Source organism: Triturus cristatus, chromosome 12 (genome assembly GCF_964204655.1).
Source record: "Triturus cristatus chromosome 12, aTriCri1.1, whole genome shotgun sequence".
NCBI lineage: Eukaryota > Metazoa > Chordata > Amphibia > Caudata > Salamandridae > Triturus > Triturus cristatus.
In genome coordinates this window covers 163,027,779-163,040,434 of record NC_140595.1, presented here as the reverse complement: position 1 = coordinate 163,040,434, position 12,656 = coordinate 163,027,779, and the positions used below count along the sequence as shown (strand labels likewise).

Below are 12,656 nucleotides of genomic sequence, written 5' to 3'. Positions count from 1 at the left end.
AATCTGAAACCTTTAACCTCTTCGCTGCGGCGCAAATTCCGCCGCAGCGCTACCGCAGTGCTGACAATCCAATTGCGGGCGTGGTCATGACGTCTCCCGGCCGTCGTCCGCACACGCCCATCGTGACTCATGACGGCCGGGAGACGTCATGAGCATGGAAGAGGTTAAATGAAACGTTTGGATGTGATTGTAGAAACCAATCAGTTACGGAATGGCTTCTTGTCCTTGTTAAAATGTTACTCCAATGAGCCATGGCACAGTACTCAATTGAGAGAGTGTGGTGGATAGCGCTTGAAAAAAGCATGTCTGGTCAATGCTTGAGGCATAAATAGATCCCAAAAGGATAGGTGGATCGTCCAGGCGCCCCTTCACAAGAACACATCTGTTATCCGGGTCTAGCATAGTATCTTCTGAAACAAACAGGATCCTAGGCCTAAATCATAACAACACCCCTCGGGCATAGCTGGCACAGATGGTGGCAAACACTTGACCACACCAGTGTCACTGTAGACTGACGCGCTCCGTGCGTATAAGATGGGTTTCCTGTAACAGCGCTATAAGTGTCAAGTGATGTTTTAAGTTGGCTTAGACTGACATATGCATGCCCCTCACCTTCCACTTGAGCACATTAAAGTGGGCCAGAGGTGGTATGGTATGTCATCCATTCTCCAGACTCCGCATACATGGCAATGAGAGTGCAGTGGCAAGTGTTGAGCAGAGAGACAATATGCAATGAAATGTTGAGTCAGAAGGGCTGCGGGTCAGTACAAACAAATGCTGTAACAAAAATACTAAAAGAGCAGAGGCACAAAATGTTTCCGCCCAAACGAGTAAAGAAATAAACTCAGCAAAAGTTAATTATTTGGAGAACTGATGGGGAAGAGCGAAGCAGCCAGTGGAAAGACACCCAACATAGCATAAATGGATGATTGGGATCCCATGCATGGCCACACCTGCAGTACCAGTCGGCTGCAACAGACAGAATTACAGCAACCAACACCCAGGTCCCAGTCAGGTAACAGTCCTCAGGTATCAACCCACACCCCTGAAAAACAAATACAAGTGTGATATACAACTTGTGGGACAGGCAGGCCACAACATGCATTATAACCATGAAAACATTGTCAGGTGACAGCAGATAATTACGTGACGCATCAAATAATGTCATCAGATGTCTGCGTTGTCACCTGCGGTAGGGCTGAGGAGTCTGCCCCGGGGGCCATAGGGTCGGGTAGCTCTAATCGCTGAATGGCTTGACAGAGTCGTCTTCTGACCCCAAGTGCCTGCCACGCTCGCCTATTTCCATCGCGTTCTGTAAAACCTTCCGTCATTCCTGTAGAACTTGCTCCAAGTTCAGCACAGCCTTTACCCGAGAATACCACTGTATTCAGTGTCTTCTGTTAATGCGACATCTTACTGTCTTGTCTCCTCGCTCCGAGGTGTGCATCTCAGCCAGTCCCATGTATCTTCAGGGGAGAAAAAAAAAATGTTCCCCCTGTTGCAATCCTCAGACCCGCTGGAAAGAGGAGAGCATAATGAATGTCAAGTTCACGCATTTGACATTTAAGTGCACAAAAGGAGCTACGTTGTCTCCACAGTGTAAACCGCAAAAATTATTCTTTTGGCAATTTCCACTGTGATCTCCCGCAGTTTACATGTTTCACGCAAAATAGTGTCACAATCTCAAAAATTTGGCATATAAAACAGGAAAGGTCCGGGATTTAAGCCTGACAATGTTCCAGGACATGGTTATGTAATGTTAATATAACTTATAACAAATCACCCGGGAGAGGAATCTTGGTGCAAAGTAACAGGCTGATTAAGACTGAAATAACACTGTTTTTAAAAGTTTCCTGAAGTTAAAAAAACTTCACATTGGCCAAGCAACTGATAACCAGTGCCTGGACTAATGTCTTCCTCTCTGAGTGCAAAAGGAGAGGGGAAATTCTCCATAACAAGTGAAAATATGAACCAGTAGTGGCTGCAACCTGCTCTTTCATGGTAAGTGCCTGGTCTAGGAGAACGCCTAAGTGCTTTACACTGTGCCCTTCCTCCACTGTGAAGTACTGTGAGAGAGTGTTCAGGAGCAGCAGCCGCCACTGCCATTGTTCCACATACCCAACAGCATCTGATCTCTCCGTCCTCTCCGCTAGACCCACCACTTGTACATCGTTGCGGCGTGAATTGCCCTCAGCTTCCTCTGCTCGCTCCACACGTTCCGAAAGCTGTCGTGTCGAGGAGTCCATGTCACTGCTGAAGTCGAAGTGGTAGACCTTCACCCAAAAGGGTGAAGGTCTACCACTTCGACTTCAGCAGTGTGAACCCTCTCAGAAAGTTTGCGGTGATCTGCGTGTAGCAGCATGAGGTCTGTTGTCACCTCATCCACCTTACTCTCCAGTGACGTCCTGGTAGAGTCCAACACAGTGCCGATCTTCTCAATAGCAGCAAGTACAGAGTCCAGTTTGTCAGTGATAGAGAGCGGGGGTGCGGCATCCTCGGGCAAGCCAGTGTTATCCAGCAGTGGATTTGGCTCAGTGGGGGACTTAGAAGTCGCACCATGAGTTATTGTGCGTGTGGGGCCCATGGCACTATTGTGTGATCTGGCAGGTCACCACCATGTCACTGCATCATCCAGGACCCGCTTTCTAATCTCAGTGAGAGGAGGAGAATGGCAGCACAGACAGCCCCAAAACCCTAGTGTCTCAGCATGGGTAAGCAGGTATAGGATTCAGTCAAGTAATACAGGGGTGAGCATTAGGTCAAACGGCTGTTCAACCCCTTCTGAGGGGGTTCCAGATGAGTGCCGCGGACACAACCTAGTGGGCAGCTATTTGGCAGTGCCATAGAGGAGGCCTGGCTGCCTGTGCCCCGAAATGCTCTAGACATGGCAGCACGAGCAGCTCTGTCCATATATTGGAGAGATAGTCCCCGATGTTATAGCTGGTAGATTAAGAGTCATAGGCAACAGTAGGAGGCAATGCTAGGCACTTAACAGTGAGTGCACTGCCTCAGTGACAGGCAGCCACAAGCAGGTCCACTTGTAATATGCAGGCGCACATGTAAAGAGGGCACTAGGCCAGCCGATGGGCGGTTGTGGGTCAATTCTTAGTGTGTGATCCCATAGGGCCAAGGGCTCACAGTTGTTCAAGGCCCAGTTTACACCAACAGTGAGACATTTAAGGCACACTCAGCATCTACGCAGCAGCGTCAAGGCACATGGGGGCTACCAGCCCCCTCAGCTGCACTAACACAAACTCAACTGCCTCCAAATGCGCTGTGCTGTCAGCCAGAGGGCGTATTTACTATGGCAACTCGTGGCAGGGAAGTTCCCGACCCACCCGACAGATATGCACCTAGGTCCCGGGCAGGGCCGCGGCTCAGGGGGCAGCACCTAAATCCCCTCATGCAGATTACACCTCGATGGGTCTCTCAACTTGATGTTTGGCCAAAGGTGCATCTGCCCCGTGATGCGCCACGTCTTCTCCGCCCGCTTCTTCTCAGCCACACTGCCTGCGTCGCCTGTGTCTCTCGAGGCCGCCAGGCAGGTCACGCTATTAGAGAAGATTCATGTGGCGCATTCCGGCCTCTGCTTTCACAGCCGGTCTCAGATTGCCTTTTTTCATAGTCCCGGACGTTTCTGTGCCAGGACTGCTGTGTTGGTGGTGACACCTCAAGGGCTGCAGCCTCAAGTCCGGTCCTCCGTGTACAGTCGCCTCAGACCTATGCCCCCACCTCACATAGCAACAGGCACGGCCCCAGAGGACATGGCAGTGTCGGGGTCTGGGTAGACAGTTCCTGGCTTGAGGATTGTGGGTTCCCGGCAGCAGGAATGCCGGAAGATTGGGGTGAATAGCTGAGTTCGTTCAGAGGGCAACTGCCATGATGGCTGCCTTAGCCACACCCCGCTTAGTAAATAACCTCATAATGATGATACCATCTAAATAATAATGAATAATATTGTCAAAGAGGCCTTTCCACTGGCACTAAAGGTATTTGACAACAGTGGCTATGTTCATGATACTGGACTGCTTCAACTGGTGGCTGCTGCGCCGAAAGTGGTATAGGAGGCAGTTGGGGTAAACCAGAAGAAGTGCAGATGTTCAAAAAGCAGGTAAGAGAATGCCAACCCAACACGTGCTGATGATCTGGCTTCATTTACATGGCTTTTGGAATGGAGTTCTGAAACATGTCTGATATTTGACGGATAGCTCTATCTGGATTTTATCTTCATGTATTATTGTGTCTGAAAACCAATGCACTACATATATATGAAGAACCTCTGAAGGATTTTGTTTTTGTAGGCATGACTTTTACTTGCCGGGCAAACAAAATAAAAAACAAAAAATAGCACTACAGTAGGTAGGTGGTTTCACATTGAAGACCATAAGTGCTGAAGCTACCCCACCCCACCCACCACCTCCATTTTTGATTTTGGGGCTTAAACCACCAATTATTTTCCCCATAAATGATATCCAGGCACAATCTACATCCTTGATTGCCATGTCCTCAGGATTCTCAAGGCAACCAGTTTTTTTAAGTCCCTTGGAGGATACCTAGAAAGCAACAGTCATTTGGGTAGGTCAAAACCTCCAACAATGTCAGGAGGTTCACCGTTGTCTGAAGCTCCTCTACAAGTCACTGTGGCAAGCCCACCTTCAACAGCCAGTCATCAATGATAGGACAAAAAATCTTCAAAGAGTAGAGGCAACAACTGCCATCCCTTTCAGGAACACTTGATGGCCGCTGGCAAGACTCAAGGGAGCCCGGCAGATTGAAAATGCTCCTGGCAAACCTTGAACTGCAGGTAACATCTATGGAACATTTGTGGAACTCCAGGACAGGAACATGAGAATAATCATCCTGCAGGACCAAGGTAACCATCTAGTTGCCTGGATCCAGGGCATACAGAACATGGGCCAGTGAGGGCATTTTTTCACTTTGTCCTCCGTAGGAAGGCAGTCAGAGGGCAAAGATCCAAAATAGGATGAAGGCCTCCATCCTTTTTCAGCATGAGGAAATAGAAGGAGTAGCAACCCTTCCTTATTCCAAGATCGGCACCCTCTCTATGGCTCTTTTGGGCAGTAGGGCCTGGACCTCCTGCAGCAAGAAGAATAAGTGCTCCTTTTGAAAGCCGCTCTGATTTGGGAGGAAGAGGAGATGGGTCAGGAAAGAATGGACGGGCATAGCCCTGCTGGACAATCTGGAGGAAGAATCTGTTGGATGTAACGGCCGCCACCCAGGAAGAAAATGCCTGAGTCTGCCTCTCACACTGTGGCTGAGTGCCACTAAAGGCAATCTAAACTAGCTTGGAGGCTAATTCCACAGGAGTGGAGGCCTGACGGGAACAATGGTGACTTGCATGTTGTTTGTTTAATCCCCGACCATGAAAGATGTGGGGTGACTGCTGCGGTGTCTATACAGCAGCCCTCTGGACTAGCCTTTGGAGTGTCAGCCTACTGCTCAAACTGTTGGGCAGGGGCTGAAAGACATGGGGTGCACCATTGTAATGCTTTTTTGAAAGCATTGGAGGGCAGAATCAGCCTTTTTGTAAAGAGATGGTTCTAATGAAAAGGTATATCTATTAGAGATGCATTGTCTCCAGAAAAGGCAGTGGATTACATCCATGTGTGGCAGTAAAGCCCCACAATAGTGCCTACAGCACTCCTCGATTAGTCAGCAGTATCCAGGCCTGCCCTGAAGTTATATTGTGTGCATCCTGGCCGTCTTCAAAGGTTTGAGCCAAAGAGTCCCCAAATTCCGCTGGCAAGATCACACTGGCCCCATCCCAAAAGAGTGTGCGTATAATGGCTTAATAGGTAAAATGCATTGACTGAACTCAACGGCAAGCTGGAGGAAAAGGACATCTGATTACAGAACTTCTCTATCCTTTTAGGCTCCCTATCTGGAGAGGTTCTGGGGATGCATTAGGGTTAGCTTTGCTGGTAGAAGCTTGAACCATTAAACTCTCCGGAGTTGGGTGCAGCATAAGAAAATCTGGGTTGCCTTTCTCTGGTCTGTGGTGACTGGCCACCTGCCTATTCACAGGTGGGCAAGAGTAAGGCCCCATCCATGTACCCATAAGGGTATCAATCAGGGATTTGGAAATTTAAATGGAAGTAAGGTCTCAGAAGAGATTGACAGAGGATGCAAAACCTCAGTAAGTGCATTTGTCTTGACTTCAATTGAAGGCAGCTTTAGGTCCGGGACCTCAGCTGCACGTCTAATCAATACAACCAATGATTCACCCTCCTCAACATCATTGTGTGGGGGTAAATCATCCTCATCATCACCATCGTCATTATCAGGTTGATCAGAATATGAGTCAAAAATGTGAAAAGGCCTCTGAAGAAGACCTTGTGGAAGAGGAAGTGTTTTGACTGAATCAGAGCATTCTGAGTCCAGGTGCTATGGAGTGAAGTCAGGGGAGACCTTGGTCGGTTCAAAGTGGATTCAGCTCGAGGTCGGGCACTGGAATCAGCAGTTGCTTGACCACCAGCACTGGTGATGGTGGGCCAATGTCAATGAAGAAGGAACCAGCAAAGATTTTGCAGCTGGAATGGAAGTCAGCACTAGTTTGTGCAGAACCTAGATGGGTTCGAGGGGCACAGATGGCGCGGATTATGGATCACTTTAACTTCTTATGCTTCTTCTTAGATTTAGTTTTGGATTTACTTGATGACCTCACCTGTGAACTGGATCTGTCACAGGAGTGGCCTCTACAGCAGGAATGAGTCTGTGCCCTCTACTTGGAGCAGGAGCAGAACTTATGAGTAGTCTGTCACTTATTTTTGGTGTTTGGCAACACAGAGCTTTCACTTCACGGTCCTGGACTGCCTTCGGGTGAATGAAATAATATTCTTCGCATGACTTTGGAGTCTTACCCTGAGCCCAAAGACCAGAGGCGCACCTTTTGCGGGTCCATCTTCAACACCTGTTCCGGCAGTCATGACACAGTTTGAACCCTCTAGTCCTCGGTGGGGACACCACTCCTTTAGACACATGAAAGGAGTTTTGCAAGAATGTGTCAACCAAAGAAAATAGAGTGAAGCTGTAGATCCACATTCCAAGGCATTGAAAGAAAGAACAGACATTGCACATAGGGTGGCATCTATATGTGGCTCCACTCCATCATTAACTGCACGGGACAAGATCAACACAGAGCTGCACAACGCCATTTAACAGCACACCACAGCATTGCTTTGAAAACTTTCAGATCCAGTCTAGTGCCTAGAGAATAGTCTAATGGTGAGGAATCTGCAGTTAAAAGTATCATTCAGAATTGATGTGCTTTAAAGATTCTTTATGCAACAGAACTCACCTAGAGGGACTTCTTCCTTGCTTGATACAGTGCAGTTTTCGGCAGAGATATTGGGTGGGACGACAGAATCCTGCAGGACCACACTACAATGAGAGAAATATAATCAAAGTTAATGAGATTCATACACTTTTCCTTACCTAGAGAACTCTTCAAACAAAAATAGGCTCAGGTAAAATTTTATATATTAAAGAGTTTGGAACAAGTCGCAAACTGAAGCCTTGAAGCCACAAACAAAAAATAAACAGAAGTGATCACTTGACAAGAAGGTCATAATGTGGCAGAGGATGCACAGAGGCTACCCTAAATTTCAATTGTACTTGTTCCTTTTTTCCACAGTTAAACAATAAAGAATCCAATCAACATGCAATAAGGAATTTGCTACTTACTTTTTTATAAGTATCTGTTTGTACCCTGTAGTGCTGTAGATTACCACGCTCTGCATAATCCTGCCATCTAGTGTTGAGCATGGACGTTTACAACTTGTTTTTCTTTGAAGACGTCTTTTGAATCACAAGGTACAGGTACGCCTCCTTTAGTTGGTACTGTGCAAGGGCATCAGCTCCATAGTTAGATTGTGGTCTTCACAGCGTGTTAGCGTAAAGATGGAGCGTTAGGACAGGAAAGAGTAATGACTAATCAAGAAGGTGTATACAAAGAGTTAAAATAAATATACATCTGCAGCAACCAAGAGCTTCTGGGGAGGTGGGGAGGCACATGTGAATCTACAGCACTTCATGCTAGGAACTGATGCTTACAAGTTAAACAATATGTATTCTCTTAGCTGTTAGTAGTATGTGTGGCTGTAGATACACATGCTCTGTATAGGCTGTAAAGCCGAACTCCTCTAAGTGGTGGCTAGTGGGAGGATGTTGCAGAGGACTGAGACACAGTTCTAAGGGCAGCTTGGCCAACTCTTGCAGGTTGGCATGCAAAAACATCCTCACAGTAGGGCATAGTGAATGTGAGCGGGTTGTATCATGCAGCTGCTTAACATATCTCAGCTACGGGAATGCTTCAAAGGAAAGCAATAGTGGGTCCTTTTTTTGCAAGTAGTATATCGTCTGGGCAGAGCAGGGAAATTGTTCCAATCCTTAATGTAGCAGTTTTGAAAACATTTGACAACCCATTCAGCTATTCCCGCCTTTGAAAGAGCCTGACCTTTTTGTGGCTTGGTGAAAGCAATATAAAGTTGTTGAGTTTTGTAAAAGGGCTTGGTTCTATCAATGTGATACATGAGGGCACACTTGACATCAAGGGTGTGAAGGGCCCTCTCTGCCACAGATTCTGGCTGTGTGAAGAAGCATGGGAGCTCAATGGTTTGAATGAGTTCGAATGGGGAAACCACTTTCAAAAGGAAATTGAGTTTGGTTCTAAGGACAATCCTATCTTTCTAACCCAGAAAGAAAGGCTCTTCTAGGGTCTGCAATTAGTTAACATGCCTTAAACGTGATAGCAACAACGAAAGCAACTTTTCAGGAAAGGAATTGTAATGGGCACAATTGTAGAGGTTCAACAGGAGAGCCCATGATTCTGGTAAGGACAATGTTAACGTTCCACACCTAGTCTTTGGGTAACCTGGGTGGAGTAACTTGCTTGAGTCCATCCATAAAAGCCTTGATGACAGGGATTCTGAATAATGGTAAGTGTTTCCTGTTCTTCATATAAGTTTCAATGACATCTAAGTGAAGGCGTATGGAAGTACAGGAGAGACTTGATTGCTGTAGATGACGCAGGTAGCAGAGAATATATAGAACTGCAGGTTTAAGCAGATAATTTGCTTGGGAATGCAGTAACAGAAAAATCTCTTCCACTTCGCAGTGTAGCAGGCCTGCATGGTGGGTCTGCAAGCTTCTTGGAGGATAGACATGCACTCTTGAGGAAGATTAAAATAGCCAAACGTTAGGACCCTCAGGAGCCAGATCACTAGATTGAGTTGCCTGGGGTTGGGGTTTCTGTTTGTGCCTTGTCTCTGGGTGAGAAGTTCCGGCCTGTTGGGGGGCTTCTCATGGGAAATCACAGACATCTCCTGAAGGGACAAGAACCATGGTTTTTACCAGGACCGGACCGAGAACACAAAGCAGCCCCGGCAGCTCTATCGGACCGGCCCCTGGTTGGGTCAGGGTATGGCGAGGGTGCTAGTGTGAAGCGCTGCTGCTTAATGAAACCAATGCAAAACTGGCCCCTGGTAACAAAAACACCCACCACCGCTCCAAAACTAGCCCCCTCCCACTAGGAAAAAAACCTGATGCCTGCTACAGCCAGTTCGTCCCTGGTTGTCATGCCCAAGTTGGAGCCACCAGGATGAGATTGAGGGGTGTTTGCAGGAGCTTCGGAACATGTACAGAGCTGAGGAAGAGCACAAAAAGCAGAAAATATGTCTCCTGTTGACTGCAAATAATTATAGAATGAACAAACATAGCTTATTTGATGGTATTTTGTTTTATCTAAATGTTTTTACGAAACCGTCAACATTGCATATATATTCTTTGTTGGTTTTATCTCACAAATATACTTACATCACAAGTGCACCATTAATCACTTTTAGGCTGTCCGGTTTTAGGTTTAAACCTATAATAACTGATAAAACCCCACTGAAAGAGAAATAGCCCTCACCAGTGAAAACATATAAACACTGACAAAACACCTGCACAACCACAAACTAAATGCCATTCAAAGAAAGGAAAAAGGGAGTGAAAGAGTCCTTTTTTTCCTTCCTGAAGGGGCCAATTTAATGTAACTTTGTTATACAAGCTAGCAGTAAGAAAGTCTGGGCTAACATTATTCTGCTTGAGTTTTGTTGTTTAGGGATGCCACTAAAATATTGTTTCTTCTTCCTTTTGTTTTTTCCAGTTCTGTGGTCTTTGGTCTCAAGATGCAGAGTTTAGAAGCATGTTTTAGGTGTTGTTTAATTATTTTAAAAACTGTAGAGAATCAGGAAATATCAAAATCATATTTGATTCTTTCACTGATAGGTAAATGGCTGGTTTCATAAGAATCTTTTCCAATATGTGTTATCACATTTACCCACAGAGAATGGATAAAAACCCTTAATACATCAGCCCCCAGTTTCTAGTGAGTCAGTATTGATAGTAGGCAAATTGCCAACACCTCAGGCTTTAAACATTCAATGCAAGGTATAGTGACAAGTATATGTGAAAAGAGCGCTATCACCAAGCATCTGGGATAGTGGTTAAAACATGACACAAGACTTTTGGAAACATGGAACGCCGTGTCACTTAGAATGCGCTGCAAAAAAGGTTATTTCCAAGTTCAACAAAGATTGGAGTGATATTGTTTGTATTTGCAGTGATTCAGCTATGTATATGAAAAAGTTGTGTCACGACCTGTCAAAATTGATGCCTGAGCTGAAGTGCTTCCCTGTAAGAGATCCTTGCCACTTGTTAGATGGTATGCTGAAAGCATCTTAACAATCTTCAGAGTCAATGAGGAATTCTAATGACTTTTTAGTCCATTCTGGTGCACTGTTTTCTTATGCACAGGACCTAAAATGCAAATATTTATTATTTCGTGCTTTGTGTGGCATCAACGAAAGAGTCATCCCATCTGTCCCCCTTAGCTGATGGTTCTCAGTCCAAGGGGCTATGAATCCTACATTATCCATGTGGCAACCGTTTACAGAATTTTTGCTGAGTGATGATGCCAAAGGCAAGAAATGTGAGGATCTTTGGTCACATATTGATAGTGATGTGAAAAAAACTACACTCTACTGCATTCTTAGATTTTTACAGGAAAACATCACTGCTGTAGTGAACATAATACAAACTAGAGTCTGAAAACACCCTTGTCTGTTCAGCATAATTGGTGTAGATGTGAAACATCTCCTTGAGATAAGGCTGGGCAACACCTTTAGTGACTTAGGCGCTGCAACATGTTTGTGTTAGAGTTCTTGCCACTTGGTAAGTAAAGCAATGATGAAGAGCAATTCAGGAACTTTTATTTTGCAATGTATGAGAAATGGCTTGCAATGATGCATAGAAATGTTCTTCACCACCAATGGCATTTGAAGTCAATGAAACCTCACAGTGGTACTCTGTTCTAGATCCCTTCTGTAAAGGGGAATTTCCTCAGTAGTTTCAAAGGTGCTGCTTCATTTTTGACCCCTTCATTAACTCTGAGAGCATAAGGCCCAGATCAGCGAAATGCTGCAGAACCTGCCCTGAGAATTGCAATCTTCAAGTGAACCAGTATTGGCATGGAAAGCTATGTCAGTGGCCAAAGTTAACAAATTGTGTACTGGCTGTTTTGGCGTTGCCCATCTCAAGTGCCAATGTTGAGAGGGCCTTTTCACAGAAGTTTACATGGGAAGGAAAGAGCGCGCACCCATGACCAAAGACTCACTGAAGAAGTATTGTATGGTGTACTACAATAAGTTTAATTTGCAAAAATCTATTTGGACCTCATATACACTATACTTACACTGTCTATATACTATGTGCTATCAGTGCAGAAAGCAAGCAATAATGAAGGCAACATTTTCCATAAACACTGGAAAAACACTGTTTCTGTAGTTTTTAATGGCCCAAAAATGTGTAACCACTGATAACCACTGTTTTTTAAAGGTATTGAAATCACCTGAAAACACTGAAAAAACCCCACCAGAATTGACCAAAAATAGAAACTGAAAACAGGAAAGCCTAATCACTTTTGTTACTATTCACGTGCACTGTTCCGTATTTTGTAGCACCCACCTTCTCTTTTATTATATTACCACTTTTATTTCAAAACAGTAGGGTACATGTGTACCAATATTACTAAATGTCTTGTTAGTTCTTTCAAATTGTGTATTGCCAAGAGAGCATGGGCTAAGAGCTCCCTCTGATATTTGGCGGCTACCAGTGCAAGGCATTTTGTGAATTCTCAAGGGGCATTAGTGACCATTCTTAGACAGCTTTTTTCCACGCGGCGGGTGAGGATGGAATGGACCAGAGAGAAACAAAAGAAGATGACCATACAAAGAGAAAGAAGGAAAGGCATCTGCAACAATCTAAGGTTTCTGGGGAGGAAGGGTGGGCACATGTGAATCTACAGCACCACATGCAATAAGCAGATACTTTTAGGGTAAATAACGTTTTCTGCTTGATGCATGTGAAGCTGTAGACACACATGCTGTGCATATACAGTAAAGTAGTTTTCCCATAAGTAATGGCTAGCTTGGGTATGTTACAGAGGACTAGAACTGTGTATGTAATACAGCTTAGCCACTGTTAGCTTCTTGGTGAGCTAGGACATTCACACAGTAGTGCTTAGCGATATGTGTGGATGGTGGAGTGGACCAAGTAGCTGCTTTACATACGTCAGCTATGGGAATGTTATCAAG

At 45.3% G+C, this 12,656-nt stretch overlaps 1 protein-coding gene across 1 annotated transcript in view; it reads right to left on the bottom strand.

The window, feature by feature from the left end:
• The window catches only part of LOC146772980 (rho guanine nucleotide exchange factor 11-like), a 348,342-nt gene that overhangs the window by 52,541 nt on the left and 283,145 nt on the right, over positions 1-12,656 (bottom strand). Inside the window, 2 exon segments of the mRNA XM_085637044.1 lie at positions 6,246-6,353; positions 7,319-7,401. Of these exon segments, the coding sequence (XP_085493170.1) occupies positions 6,246-6,353; positions 7,319-7,401 (191 nt within the window).